General features: G+C 29.4%; 1 protein-coding gene across 3 annotated transcripts; it reads right to left on the minus strand.

The window, feature by feature from the left end:
* Positions 1–494: 494 nt before the first annotated feature.
* LOC112595381 (carboxypeptidase N subunit 2-like) lies at positions 495–10,172 on the minus strand. 3 transcript variants are annotated; one of them, XM_025340547.1, is made up of 4 exons: positions 9,924–10,172; positions 3,417–3,829; positions 794–2,756; positions 495–587 (listed from the first exon to the last, which is right to left on the minus strand). In XM_025340547.1, the coding sequence occupies exons 2-3, from the start codon at positions 3,800–3,802 to the stop codon at positions 836–838; spliced, it is 2,307 nt and encodes a 768-aa protein (XP_025196332.1). In that variant the 5' UTR covers positions 3,803–3,829; positions 9,924–10,172; the 3' UTR covers positions 495–587; positions 794–835. The 3 variants fall into 3 exon arrangements, with proteins under 3 accessions (XP_025196332.1, XP_025196331.1, XP_025196330.1); XM_025340546.1 differs by having other exon boundaries at positions 496–729; XM_025340545.1 differs by lacking the exon at positions 495–587 and having other exon boundaries at positions 639–2,756.
* Positions 10,173–16,258: the final 6,086 nt, after the last annotated feature.

The following is a 16,258-nucleotide window of genomic DNA, read 5'->3' on the forward strand; positions in this document are numbered from 1 at the left end:
GTTCTATTAAAATGATAAAGATCATCAGGAAAATCACAATAGGACAAAAAACATGGTATGAAATATAGTTAAAAATTATTATACTATAATAAGATATACATTTCATTTAATAGATACATTTAGCATAACAAGAATAAAGAATATTTATTTTTCTACATCTAAATAATCTTAGCCAATTATATTAGGTTGGTAATCTATATTATAATTATTGTATTTAATAAATAGTAATATAGGTGTATACATAATCCTAAGCCATGATTATAATAATATACGGTCGAAGACTAACATCACAATCTATGATCTGACAATGCTTTACAGAGAGCGTGCATAAATAATACATAAAAAGCTTAATAACTAGAATATACAATATATATTTGATCAGTCAATCCGAATAATAATAAAAATAAAATAAACAGTGAAACTCGACTAGTACCTAGTCCACTGTTTATTGAAAAATGTGCAAGTTTACTATTACCCTGCACTGAATGACCTTGCATTAGGAATGAAAATATAAAAGTGAGAAACATTGCTTTTGATTGACTGTATCCAACACCACTGACAACCAACTACCATTAGGAACTTTTCTGCTAGGAAAACAAAATATATTGGATATAATAATCTAAACATAATACAAAGAATGATAAAGTTCCAAAATTCCAAGTATACATTTATTAATTTTTATAATGTTTTGTTTGGTATGTAGAAAGTGGTAAAATGTGTGATGGGTTACTAAAGAAAAAAAAATATATATAAATATATATAATAATGATGAAAATATTTGCTTAAGACTTACAAACTGAAATAACTGAAATTTAGTTTATCTAGTACGAGTTTGTCATTTGATGGTTCTACGGGATACGTTTTTAGTTCCTTTAAATTGCACGACGTCATCGTTTTCTTGTGAATAATCGCATGAGATGTCTTTATCTTTCTTTGTTGGATTTTCTTTACGTTTTATTAACACGCTCATCATTACTACTGAAACCAGTAACAAAACGGCGCAGAAGCTTATTAGAGGTAACCACTTATTTTGGGTTTCGTTTTCGATTTCCGACATTGGCTGATACTCGTGGTCGTGGACTTCTCTAGTAACGATTCTGGCTGGTCTTGCTGCCACAGGGCTGTGCGGACAATTCGCCTCGCGCACATACCTGGCCCACGTACGTTGTACACTGGATGTGAGTTCTCTACCGGGTCTTCGAAGTTTGGCTTCCTTGACAGGCGTGCTCTTGGGGTCGAAATTGCACACCAATCCTTTGGTCTTTTTGTTGTTTACGTTGGAAGCTATCGATTTCGTAGAGCCTACCAACACGCCTATATTTCCTTTAGACGACGCAGCCCATTCCCACATATCCACAACATAACAATCGCATTTCCAAGGGTTACCGACTAGTCGTAATGACATGAGTTGATGATTGTAACCAAATTTATCAGGTTTTATTGCCGTGATATTATTAAAACTCAAGTCCAACTGTTCCAACCCGGTCAGTGACTCTAAAAATTTCATAGACCCTTCTTCGTCATTCTTTAATTTATTATCGTTCAACAAGAGCTGACTAATGTTAGGTGTTGTAATGAAAGCATCAACAGGTAAACGACTCAAATTACATTTACTCATGTCTAAATTCTTTAAGCCAGATAATTGAGGTGGTAGTATTGGTCCTTCTTCGGGAACTTGGAGAGGATTTCCTGAAAGTCTTAACTCTTCCAAGTCTGGATATGTAAAGTTATCGTAGAATACTGTATCATTTAGACGACTAAGTCCACAGTTATTCAACTCTAATACTTCTAAACGTGTAAGATTTTGGAATAACCCTGATTCGAGACTTTTAAGTTTATTTCCAGACAAAATGAGCGTTTTCAAAGCAGACATTTTCAAAAAAGTCGTTCTAGATATTCTTTGCAAGTTACTATAACCCATATCTAAATGTTCCAACGATTCCAACGGAGATAAAAGTGCTGTAAAGGCATTGTTCAAAGGATTTCTTGATATGTCCAATTCTTGTAAACTAGTAAATTTATGGAAAGTGTTAGCAGGTAACCGTGTTAATCCACAGTCTCTCAGTGAAAGTTTCACCAGTTTTAATAAAGGTGATAAAGCTACAGCTAAATCTGCTGCAGATAAATGGTTTCCAGATAATATGAGGGTACGTAATTTTGTAGCATTAGCGAATGCATCTTCAGACAAAGGTCCTTTTAAATGACAATAACTGAGGTCCAGAAAATCTAAATGAACTAAATTGTGACCTAAAGTAGTAGCTACGTCAAGATCTGATAATTCATTTTCAGCCAACACCAAACCTCTTAGCCAAGTATTATTGAAAAATACATTTTCTGGTAAATTTGATACACCCGATTGCCTTAAATCGAGATGTTCCAATCTACCTAAATTACCCAGTATTAAAGTCCAGTCAACATGACTTTTAAGACTATTTCCAGCCAATTCCAATACCGTAAGGTGTCCAAGGCTACTAAATGCTACGCTTGATATGTGTGTAAGATTGCAGTTATTTAAAATTAGATGTTTTAAACTAGTAAGAGGATCAAATATGCCTGGTTCAATGATATGCAGAGGGTTTCCAGAAATATCAAGTTTATCTAGACCACTGATATTGGCGAAAAACTGTGGTGATAATTTTGCAAGATGACAATTTGCCAGGTATAGGTATAGCAAAGACTTGGAGTATAAGAATGGACCTTCGACTTGTTCCAATGGATTTCCTTGTAATTCTAACGTAATTAATCCAGCGCTATCCCTGTAACAAATATAACAAATGTCGATTAAGTTTTAAATTTATAATTTAAATTATGTATTTAAATACTTTTTTGTTCTAAAATCAATAATAAAAATGTTTTAATAAAAAAAGTAGATATATTTTAAATTATTTATTATTTTTATTGGAATAAATCTATTCAATAAAAATACAAGTACCTATAATATTATTAAAATATTAAATGTTTCATTACAATTTAAACCAACAGTTTTCGTATAATTGGTAATAATAATTTCACTTTTTGTTTAAACAAATATAAAGCAATAAGATAATAAAAAAGGATCATGCAATTAACCGTAAGAATGAAATAATATAATTTTTTTAATATTCTATTTTAAGATAAGATATATTTAAACAGATAATTAAAATATTTATAATAGTATTTTTTTGTTTAGTGTAGCCGTTTAGAAATGTCATGTACGTTTAATGTTAGTACATCACCCAACAATAGAATCGACCTTGAATAAGCAAACATGGAAACTGTGACTCAATTTGTTTAATTTAAATACGATTGAAGTTAAACGCAGAAGTAATAAAGCTTGTGTCATTTTATAGACTAAATATCTTTTGTAGAAACGTATACACATGAAATACTCAATACCTATACATTAAATAAGCGGCCAGATATTTAAATAAACTTACACAAATGCTTCAGGATCAACATAATTGATCAAGTTAGATGACAAATCGATATCCAGTAGGTAATGAAGTCCAGCAAACGTTGTTTTTTGAATTTTTGTTAAAAAGTTTTCGGACAACTGCAATGTCCTAAGTTTGATATCGGCTGGGAACGGTTCGATTTCTTTTAAGAGATTTCCGTTCATATTAAGTACATAGACATTGCTGTCGAGTCCTTCATATGGCATGGATGTCAAGTTACTTTCCGAACAGTCAGTCACCCAGTTAATTCTGAAGAAATGGCAATCGCAATCTTCAGGACAGTCGAGTTGTTCTGATAGAATGGCACTTGTATTGCATACGTAAGCCAATAGTGTTGCAAACACTAAAATGCATATACGTGTCGCCATGTTGCGGCGGATTTTTCAATTCAAACTCTGAAAAATTAATAATTAATATTAAACACTTGAAACTTAAACATTTGACTAAACATTAATAAGTAACTATAAGTAATATTAGAAATTCTAATCTGGTTAATTTTGTCAATTATTGTAAATAACCGTATCAAATTATAAAAAAAAAAATTGTTTATGGAGTTTGATGTTATCGATTCGTCAAACATTTTCGTTTGGTGTCAAGGCATTACCAAGGACTTGGCACAGGTCTCAAAACAAGTAAAAAATCATCATTCATATTACGCACTCTAAATAATTACAGAACATCATTCTACTAGCAATTGAATGGCCCTTAGGCACGCCCTATCATACGAACGACAATATTAGTATTGATTTAATTAAATCTGGCACGCCCAACGTGAACACTGAACAGTTGTCCGACACTATATGAATTTAAAATTTAAGTTCTAAAAATTTTTAGATACCTATTATAATAATATGGTTTAAATTAATATATTGTATGAAACATAATTTAAATGTCTCTACTATAATGAAAATAATGTTCATACTATTTTTATATTAAAATCATAATGACTATACGATTATCACTTTATCAATGTCTATAAATAATCATAATTTATAATAATAAGATACATTAAACTGTTTATAACAATACAAAAATAAAGTAATAAATATTATTTATTGATTTTAAAATAATGCTAGTGAAATAATGAACTCGATCAAAAATAGATTTTTAAGTGTTGTTATTGTAGTCGCTATGTGGTCATCAACACTGTTGAATTATTAAGAATTATGTATTATCACTGGGAAAAAAGTTGTAGTAATGATAACCTTTTAATTATAATGTAATATGATGGACCAGATCGAAATACAAAATGGCATGTTTTTGTTTTTGAACTTTGATGAAATATTGTCATCGATGTAACATGGTATGAACGTCTATGTCTACCTATACGCATGAACACGAGTTCACATATAACAATCACTTTAACGTCCTTGGCGTACCCCCCTTTCCATCTCACGTTTCTAATTGATTAATTATTAACGACATGTGTACAACAGTAAATTGCATGATTTACAAGAGAAATTAAAATATACCTATGAATTATGATCGAGTATATAAGACAATTGCCACTGAAGTAATGAAGTGAAAGTAATATAGTCCCTGACGGCTGACAGATAGAAAACATTTAAGGCATATTATAACGTCTCGCCGAATTAAAATTAAACCATCAGTACTGAGTTACTTATTACGTTACTTAGAATAGTACACCTAATACCCGTGTACATTATTATTATACATAAAACAGAGTTCCAACATAAATCACTTAACAGTAAAAATGTAAATGGGCTTCATATTATAATCATTGGGAATGTATAGTCATTTTATTTTAAATGAAACTGAAATGAAAAACAAAGTTATAGCTTTTCTTGTACTCTCTAATAACTACAACTTTTAGATATTGGATTGTGCGTTTTAATAGATGTCATAATTCTACTAATAATATCAAGTATATTAAAAAATGATCAATAAATTACTCGAATACACCATATTATGATGTAGTACAAAGTTAATATCTAAAACATAAACAGAGTTCGGGCGATGTTTTAAAGGGCTTAGGGCATAGCTCCACAAAATTATTGAATATTATCCAGTAAATATAATAATAATATTCAGTAAAAAATATTTATTTTATATAAATTGCCAAGATCTTGAAGCGTAACACACTTTTTTTTTACACGACTAATCTAATTATTTGTTTCAAACTAGAAATTATGTGCACAATTCAATAGGTACTCTTTCAATGAGTGTATATTTTTCCATAGTTGACATTATAGTAAAATTATACTTCGAAGTTGAACTCTTAGTGTTATAATAATTAATAGCAGTATTAAAATAATTCAAATGATTTATAGTTTTAATTAACTTTTAGGACTTAATGATCTGTCTAAAATTAATAATTAATCTCGTATGACCATAGTCAAAAATTGTATTATACAATCAAAAACCGTTAAAAATAAAATAAATCGTGATGTTAGAAAATAATAGCTAAAAAAACTAGTACGTAGCTGTGTTAAAAACTGATTTAATAATTCGATATTACAGTATAAGGTATATAGAAAAATATTAGGCAATTGATGTAAAAAAAAAAATATAGATACATATATTTCCATCCAAAAAGTTATATATTTAATATTAAAATAAATTGATTGTATTATAATATTCTTTCAATTGGATATAAACTATCATTCATATTCATTTTTTTGCTTAATATTTTAATAATATATATTTTAGCTAGGGGTCCCTTTTTCCCTTATAATTCTTTAAGACCCCAGCATATTATGATCTGAAATTAAACTGTTCAAATAAGTATTCATAAAGAAAAGCTAAGTGCTTAATATTTTACCAAATGAGTCTATTTATCCTTTTGTAGTTTTGTATACCTATATTAAAATATTATCGTGACATCGTACATATTATAAAAATCGTACTATACTCGACGTTCAGAAAATGATAAAAGACATTTTTATAGAGAAAACAAATAAAAACATAACATATTATATGAACAATATATTATTATAAAGATACTTCTTAACGTTATTTAAGTTAATTTCGATAAAAGTTTTTACGAAATCATGATGTACGGAAAAGATTATTATACCGTCAAAATCGTTTGCAATAGTTATAATTTTTAAATGTGCACTGCGCCACGTCTATATATAGTTTCGTTTTTTATTCTTGGATCTTTGTCATAAATATACCTAATGCATGCAATATTTTTTATCTAAAATAATACTTATTTTATAAAGATAAAATATTTTAACTGAATTTCTGTAAATATAGTTTACGTGTGATTTAGATAAAACACAAATATACCTTCTACTTACTTAGGTATTTAATAATTCGAATAGATATAAAATTTGAAGGCAAGCTGCAGTGTGTCGCGCAAGCAAACAGTACGCCTCTTACTGATCGGCGACAACAGAAATGATATAAAAAATTAAAATGACAAATTTCAAACCAAAGCTATATAATATGTCTAAACATCCTTAAGTTACACTTTATTTACACACGCATTAATCAGTTCGTTAATATTCTTATACGAGTCGACGTGCGTGCATTCGTCTACCTATATATCGTCAATCGACAATAAGACGTGCGCTGAATACGTAAAAAAATCAATTACGACGATAGGTATTATCGTCGATAAGTAATATTAAAATAAAGCACAAGATTTGTATATGAATTTCAGGTATAAGCTTTCCGAGCTTTTTGTTCACAGTATTCCTAAATTAAAAACATACATTCCGACAAAATTATTCTGCGTGTATTATATTTTTGTAAATAATATTATCATTTCAGTCACATTGTTTTTCGATTATACGAAACGCACAATTTGTTTCAAATGTGATCGTCATAAAAACGTGCTCACAAGGTAGGAAGTTTACTATTCTGTAAACATTTACTTTTCAGGCGTAAAAAACTATACTTAAAAAGTATTAATATAGGTACGTAAAATAAAAGTTACGTACGTCTACTATAATATTAATTGATAAAGTTTGACTTAAAAAGAAGTATAAATATAAATCGGCCAGTTATAAATTATGTATAATTATATTAGTGAGTTAATATCGGAATAGAAATATAATTACAATTACTAATCCTTAATTAGTATTTGCTATATTTACTTATAAGTTGTATAGTAACTATCATGATATTCAATTGTAAATGTTTAAGTAATATTAAATACTGATTTATTTCACGTGATTTGTTGGATGACGTTAAGATTGGTTAAAAAATTATATCTCTTCCAAATAGTTTCTGGTACAGATCTTGAGAACGAATGTTAGAATACCTATTACTTATATATTATTTATGAATCATGAATATATCCTGCCGATAAAATGTTTACAGTTTACACGCGTTTATGAATACCACAACCACAATAATTAGTACCTAGTATACCACATATTATAATATAATATTATCATATCGACAATTCGCGGATATAGCGAACGTACGTCCCATGCAATCATGTTTTAATAATATATTTGAATATTTGATTCGTTTACGGAAATAAAACGGTCTGTTATATTATAGCCGTTTTGATATTTAATAAACGTATACGCGTATTATAGAAAAACGCATCCTACAAGTTCGCGGGCCGTAAATATAATAATAAACCAACACATTTTTTAAACTTGTTATTGTAGTCTGATCTCGTGGACCTTGGCGAAATTAAATTACATCCGTTTGAAATAATAATAATAATAATAAAAAAAAAAAAAAAAACTCGCGCAACAAGTATAATATCTACATATACATAATATATAGGTACACGATAAACATATACACACACACACACACACAAGTACACACACGTATATGACTTATTTGCGCGTATCGGCGTATCGCGTGTACATAGCAAGGAAAACATTTTCTAGTTGGCTAACAGATTTTCCGACACGAGTCGTCACGTTCGGGCGCGCGCGCGTGTGTGTGTGTGTCGTTTATCGCGATGTTCAATTTTTTTTCCGAGGCAAAAATATAAAATTATCTCGACCGTCGCACACATACCTAATAATAACATTATCAATAGGCACACGTAACGTTATGTCGTATTAAAATATAATATTATACAGGTAGGTAGGTGGGTACGACACAAGCAGCGGAGTTCTGCAGGTGACGGCAGCCGACGGGTTACGTCAGCCGCGCGGTGGTGGCAGCATACGATATCATATAGACGCATTATTTATTAATACGATAGAGGTAATAGGTGGGTTATATACGTGAATTCCGAAAACCAGCGTGCATAAAAACATTTTCGATTTCACGTAGATCGCCGCGGCACGTACGCCACGATTGTTTTTTATTTTTCATTTATAATTATTATTTTTGTTTTATGGCTAATTAAATCGGACGAGGTCGCCGCTGCCGCCGCCGCGCCGCTGCCACCGTCGACTTGCATTGCGATCGTGTGTTATAATGTGTTTACGTAGTAAGTAGGCACACGACAAAATGTAATATTATAATAACGTTTCAACGTAGTCACAATATCATGTGTACACGACGAAAAACGTTACATAAACTCGTAAAATATTGCGTTTGTCGTGCGACGTAAACATTGTTTTTTATGTTATACACGCCGTGGATGACGACGACGTGCGTATGATAAATAAAACGATAAACAAACCGAAACCCATTCGAGTGCATCCAGTACACACACATATTAATATGTGGGTATTATATTATTATTATACACTATTGGATTTTAGTTCGTTCGCCCCGCGACGCGGTTGACCTTTCTCTACCACAGTGGGTGTGCTCCGTCAGCGGCGCGTTGTGTGTTTTACTACACGATATTATATTAATTATGACAGATACACGCTCGCGCCACTCACAAAAATAATATTATAATAGGTATCTTCGGTACCCTTGGACGTCACCCGTGTACGCGAAAACACAATTATTATTATAGTAATTTATTATCATTTTATCACGTATGATTACGGCCGGGGTACGCGACAATAATCGTCGTCTCAAATTACCGCCACACGCGCCGCTAGGACCCGATAGGAGTATTACGTACCTGCCGGTGCCCATGTAAACGGTAATATTGTTTTCGAAAACGGTGATAAACGGGGTAACCGCCCGAGAATAGAGACCGGCCGCCGGATTCGAAAAACACTAACCGAATAGGTTTAAACGCGACGAAGGGGCCGGGGTGCGTAGAAGTGTCAAGGGCTTTTCATATGTATCGATTATTTGTTTTCCCGTGCAGCGGCCGTTTGCACGATTATCGCAATGCCGCGGGGACGTATTCCGACGCCCGTTCAGAGCACACTTGGGCCCCGTACGCATTTATTCCGGATAGAAAAAGAAAGCAAGTGGGTGCCTCCTGACCGATTGGCATACTTCGGTCCCGAAAGAGGTTTTGTGTTTACCTAACACGCTCGTGCACGTAAATATCGATCATTTGTTAAGGCATTGTACAATGCAGAGAGATACGACCGCGGTAAACACACATAGGTATTATAAAAAACATAATAGGTATTATATTATTAATATATTATAGTAAACGTCGTGTGCGCATATGTACGTATATAGACTTACCCCAATAAAAAAAATATACGGTTTGACGACTCGGGTGACGATGAAAATATCGAATCGATGTGGACCGGTTCGGGTTAGAGATCGAAATTAACACTCGCACGACTTATACCCCTTTTTTATCGACTATAAATTCGTAAACGAAACGTTCGCACCTGAGTGCTGGAGCGGCAGTAGATGTTAACGACTACGACCACCGCGGAGGGACACACGACAACTGGTGGCTGGATAGTGGATAGTGGATAATGATTTCGGACTCGGTGAATCGTTCCTTGAGCACGGAACAAGTCAAACCAGCGGGACCCTTGGTGGGGGGTTGATGCCGATGGTGGGGCGGCTGTGCGGCGCGGCGGCGACGCTCGCGTGTGCCCGACCACCGTCGTCTCCCACCTCCACCAACGGGGTTTTTGCGACATCGCGCCGCCGCGTGACTCACACATACCTATACGTCATGTTGTGTTATTATTAATTATTATTATGCTGTTATTCGACGAAGAAAAAACCGTTTTCTCCGTTTAAAAATATAAATCTATCTGAAAATATCTTCGACGAAAGGGACACTGGTCTATTATTGATTGTTATAAGTAACGTTCGTTTGCGATCGGTTTATATGCATGTAGTCTATGTAGAACTAGTTCAACACAAAACGATACGTAGGTACAAATTAATAGCCTAAGGTGGAGCCGGTGGAGGTAGTTAACGGATTAACAATCGGGGGAGTTTGGAATGCGAAATACCGTTTTTTTTCTCATGTGCGTAGCATTGCCGGCGCAGAACAAATTAATGGGAATAGATTGAATAATCGCGCAAAGACTTGAAATTTTAAACTGGGCTATGCCTGATTGAACTTGAAGGCACAAGTACGATTGGTACGAGTCGTATAAGTTGTACTGTACTTATTACTTATTCTACTGCATTCGATTTGCGCGACTGGACCACACTCGTCGAAGAGGTCAACGCTTGTAAATTGTTTGTGGTGATAGACAGAGTAATGAAGCTTTTAAATTGATCAAGAACGATGTTTTTATTTTTTATTATGTAGTTGGACGTACAGAATATTGTCACCGCACAATTTGGGCGCGTGAAAGAATACATTTCTGATCTATATGTTCTATTAATTTGAATTTAGTTTTTACTATTTACGTATATATGAAGACAATTTCATTATTTATATTAAGACATAAAAATGATAACATTTTAAACATTTATTAATTACATAATTTTTATACTTTATTATTTATTAATACAAATTACAAGGGTAACCACTCGTATTTAAATGTCAAGTTTAAATACCCAGTAATGTATGGATTAAATTAAAATAAATTTTATAAAACGACGTAGTCACTAAGTAAGGCTAAAAAAAAAATCAAATGAAAAATAAGTATAACTGACTATTTTTATTATTATATTTGACATTCCACATAGTTAAATTTGTTTATCTATTAAATTGTTTAGTTTTAAATTAAAATGTAAAGTATATTTTTAAAAAATAGACATTATAATTTTAAAATTTGCTGAAATTTAACTATTCAGTATTAAGTGATGTTAATTATTTTTGGAGAACATAATTATAATAATAGTAATATTTATTAAATAATAATTTAGAGAACAAACACTTCTTTATTTTTACAGACACACATTACATAGAAACAATTCAATCCAAGTGAATTCAAACACTTGAGAATCTAAAATGTATTACAGTTAAAGGTATGACAGTGTATGAAAAAATAAGTGTTAAAGTTCAAAATTATAGGAGATCGATGTGACGATTGTGTGTATATACAATTTATAACAAATTGTAGATATCTAAGGAATTACGCATAAATTATTTTTTTTTTTTAATTATCAATAAATTTCATAACATTTTCTCTCAGCCAATAGTTTGGTTTTAATGTTGATAATTTCTAATTATTCAAGGTCACGCAAATCCCGTGAATAATAAATAATTTTATTATGGCTAGGTTTTTCTAAGTAATGTTAACCTATAAAAGTTTTTGAGTTTATATACAATGTGCTATGTACAACTTATGGAATAAGCAATAATATGATACTATTATATAATAGTATTTAGGTGTACTGAAAAAATCAAATAAAAAAATAATTTACTTATGACTAGATCAAAATGTTAATGTTTATTATATAATTGGTAAACAAGATGTCTAAATGCCTTTAGAGTGTGACCGTTTAACAACAAAAAATATTTGACCAAATATGTAATATCTTAATAAAGCTAATAAAGGAAAACAATGGCACAATGGTACCTATTTTTTTAGTAAAATAGTATTTAAATATGATAATGATTCGTAAGTAGGTAATAAATAATAATTATTAAAATGAAAACAAAATAAAACTACGTCACTACGTGTGTGTATTACCTTGAGCATTAATTATTATATGTAATAATTATCATCGAAAAGAACCTAAATGTCATGTAAGTAATTGGGAAATAAAATAAAATGATTTAAAGTAAATCATAAATAAAAAAATAATTCTTATTGAATTTTTATATTAATTTATTATGATTATTTATAAAATAAATATTTCGGTTATTTAAATAATAATTGTTTGAATTATAAATTCAAAAGTTCAAAAGTAATAAATACTAATTATGCTAATAAAATGTATATTATTCGATAATAAAATTATTATTTGAAGTTAATTTCTCGTCATGCATTTGTGTTTCATAATGTATCACACTGCCACAAATAAATTCTATTTAATATAATAGTATGTCTAAGACTTAAATGCTTTAAATAATATACTTACAGTTTATAATAAGTTAGGGTGGTTATACAGTATACCTTGATATCCTGTTTAAAATTAAATTATCTTCCTGTCCCGACAAACTTTGAACAATACTCTTTTTGTCCCGTTCTCAGTCTATGGTCGCGTTTTAATTCCGTCGTCTTCATACTATTATAATTAGAGACATGTGCGTAAAAGAAAAATCTCTATACAAAATAAAACAAATATTTTTTACCACTTTATGTTGCATAATTGTTGAAACTAAAATATATAGCTATAATACTTATAAAAATTAACAAGTATGGATTGACGATGAACAGTAATTGTCAGCAATAATAGTGTATAATGTTATGAACCCTTACAACAAGGGTGATTTTTATTATATTTAACAGGCGAATATTTTTTCAAAAATATTATTAAAAATAATTATAATTTTAGGAGATTTTTTTTTTTTTAGAATGGAGCCAAAATTGTTTGTTCTGTTTTTTTATACATAAATATGGTAATTCCATATTAAGTGTAAAATTATATTTATCTATATTTTTTAGCAAATATGCGAAAAATGTATACAAAACTATTATATATATATTTTTTTTCGTAATCTGAACTAACTGAATATTTTGGTTATAAAACATTAAATTACAATTACAGATTAACTAATAATTTATTTATCTTCTTAAGGTTTTAGTACAATGTTATGTTATTATATTTTTTTCTGTTGTAGAAACAATTTTTCTTCTTAGATGTTGACAATTCGTATTCAAGGTTTTGATGGACTTACGAAAAACACATTTATTACATATATACTTCACATTTTTTATTTATTATTAAATATTATGAAATATATCGGCAATAATTTTAAAAATGTGTACAAAAACTAAAAATTACAACCTAAAATCTAAAGGTTTCAAAAAATAAATAAATCTTGTTTGAATTATCTATTTTTAATAAATCGTGATATTTTTAAACATTTATTCTGAATTAAATTGTTTTAAATTATTATTAATAACTATATGTCTATATTATTATATTAATCGTTTAATTAACAATGGTTATCATTATTCAGTAATCACTAATTACTATATTTGTAGTGTATACGTGGAAAAAAATATGTAGGTTAATCGATCAATGCTTAAAAATATAATTAGCGTTTATGAATTTGTGTGATGATTTTAATAATTTTAACTAGGTTAGGTTTATACAATTTACAAGCTTTTAGTAAAAACAAAATAATTAATAGATATTTGGTTAAATTTATTTAAAAAAAGGTTTAATTACACCAACATATCACTTAATTTCATAGACAATTATGACTTATGAGTTAAATTGCCAGTTCTTCTGATGAAAAATATCACCAATTACCTACTAAAATTTGATTTTCTGGAGTCAATTTAAATTTATCGCTCAATCCATTTATATTTGTCTAATACAATATTATTGTTAATAATATTTTTATTATTTTTATCATTCATGTATAATATGATTCAACTAGTTGTATATAAAAAGGTAATTGCCAATTTACTATTATTAGTAGGTATATGGACATATAGTTATGCTTATGAGTTATGACTCATGATATCAATCTAAACACAATGAAATTCTTTGACTTGAAAATACATCATAGTTTATAGATATTCGTACTAAGTAATGAATTGTCTACACGGTACACTTGCGACTTTTATTCTTTTATTATTATTGTTAAAATTAAAAACAGTAAACACTAAGCAGTATAGGTAGTAGATTGTTGTGTAATACGCTATAGGTACACGCGTACAGCTGATATGTACGAGAATACTGTATAGCTTATAATTCCTATAAGAGAAATAATTAAAATTGTTAACATCTATGTTAGTTTTATTATGTCGATAGGAGTTTACCTTTTATATCATACAAAAAATTTAAATTTTAAAAAAAATACGTTCAATTTCTAGACCATAAATATTAGCCATTGGATTCTGAAATTCCTGATTTAGCAGACTTTGTAAAATAAAGTAACTAATTTATATTATTATTATTATTATTATTACCTATCTATTACTATAGTTATGATAATTATATTAACTGTTCAATAATTTAAAAATTTAGAAAATTATTATAAATGAATATAAACATAAAAATATAATATAATATTAAATAAAGGTAAGGTAGAAAAAACACGAAGGAGAATTAATTAATATGTCATCATTGGCCAGCTTCGTCATTTGATATGGGAGTGGTTAAGCAAATATTTGGAGTGACAAAGGAGAATAAAAATAAAACGAACATTATATTTTATTATGAAGGGAATTAAAAGCAGGAACTCTACCGCTCGACTCAGATAACATGCCGGCAAGTGCATTTAGATATTATTTATTGATCTCACTTACCTTTTGTCAACAAGATGGTAGTAGAACCAAAGCAATATGCAGGAAAAATATTTCTACACTAAGCACACTTAATAAAATATTAAAACAGTTTGATTCCTGACTGTCATAACACTCATAACTCATAAAGAATTAACAGTATAATACCAATTAAAATATTGGATAAGTGGATAACTATTAAGTAAAAAGTAAACAAATCAAAAATAACCTATTTTATTTTATGATTTCATATGGCAATAACAAAGTAACAATAATCAATAAAAAAAAAGATAAATTTCTCTTCTACTTACATCACTTACACCAAAAAACATTAAAGGAAAAGTTAAAATAATGTTTCTTGTTAAATTGATCGTCAGCTCTATCTAAAAAAGGACTAACGCTCAATTTATTATTAATATTTAATATATTTTTATTAATAACATGAAAAAACACTTAAAATTTTGTTTTCTTTTATCATATAGGTACCTATTATACTAACATAATATATTAAAAAATATTTTACAATATGTGCTAGCGATAAAATTAAGTATACATATACTACCTTGTCAAGAAATTTGAATGAAAAAATTCAAAAAATCATTTATTAAACATTAATGGAATTTATTAATAGCGATGAATGATTGTTATGTACGCCTAGGATTTAAGATACTATGAACGGATTATGGATAGGTTTCAAAATAAAATTAAAAATATATACAAGTACACAATGTAATATCTACAACACCGACTTATAAATACTAATTTATTAGTATCTATTCTTTATTCATAAAAATGAATAACAATAAAAATAATTGTTGCGTGTTCTTGTAGAAAATGTGGCGAGAGAATAATATTACGGTACGTATTAATTTACAAAAGATGCCTTCTTAATTGTGTTTGTCGGCTATGTATTTTACATTTTTATTCCGTCTAGATAAATATAAAATAGATATCAAATTTAGATTTTGTAAATAATCTATTTTATACTTTTATATTGTACATCGGTCATTGATAACTATTATAGTTAGAGTATGAGAGGTGATGTATTACATTTTTTGATCAATATTATACGGGGAACTTAAGTCCCACCAAAAATAAACTAGTCTAATTTTCTTCTATATCAGTCACCATTGATAAAGTAAAATATTTAATTTGTGCTACTATAGTATACTTAATTTATATTTAATTAGAAACAAAAAAAATAAGAGATAGCTACGTACCTGCATTGTTAGAACTTAAGGATTAAGTGTG

Source organism: Melanaphis sacchari, unplaced genomic scaffold (assembly GCF_002803265.2).
Source record: "Melanaphis sacchari strain LSU unplaced genomic scaffold, SCAv2.0 Contig271_pilon_pilon, whole genome shotgun sequence".
Lineage (NCBI taxonomy): Eukaryota > Metazoa > Arthropoda > Insecta > Hemiptera > Aphididae > Melanaphis > Melanaphis sacchari.

Bases quoted from the DNA above. Each gene is read 5' to 3' on its own strand.
- LOC112595381 (XM_025340547.1), bottom strand. From the start codon at position 3,802: ATGGCGACACGTATATGCATTTTAGTGTTTGCAACACTATTGGCTTAC. The intron at 2,757-3,416 runs GTAAGTTTATTT...TATTTGTTACAG, and splicing joins GTTGATCCTGAAGCATTTGT to GGATAGCGCTGGATTAATTA.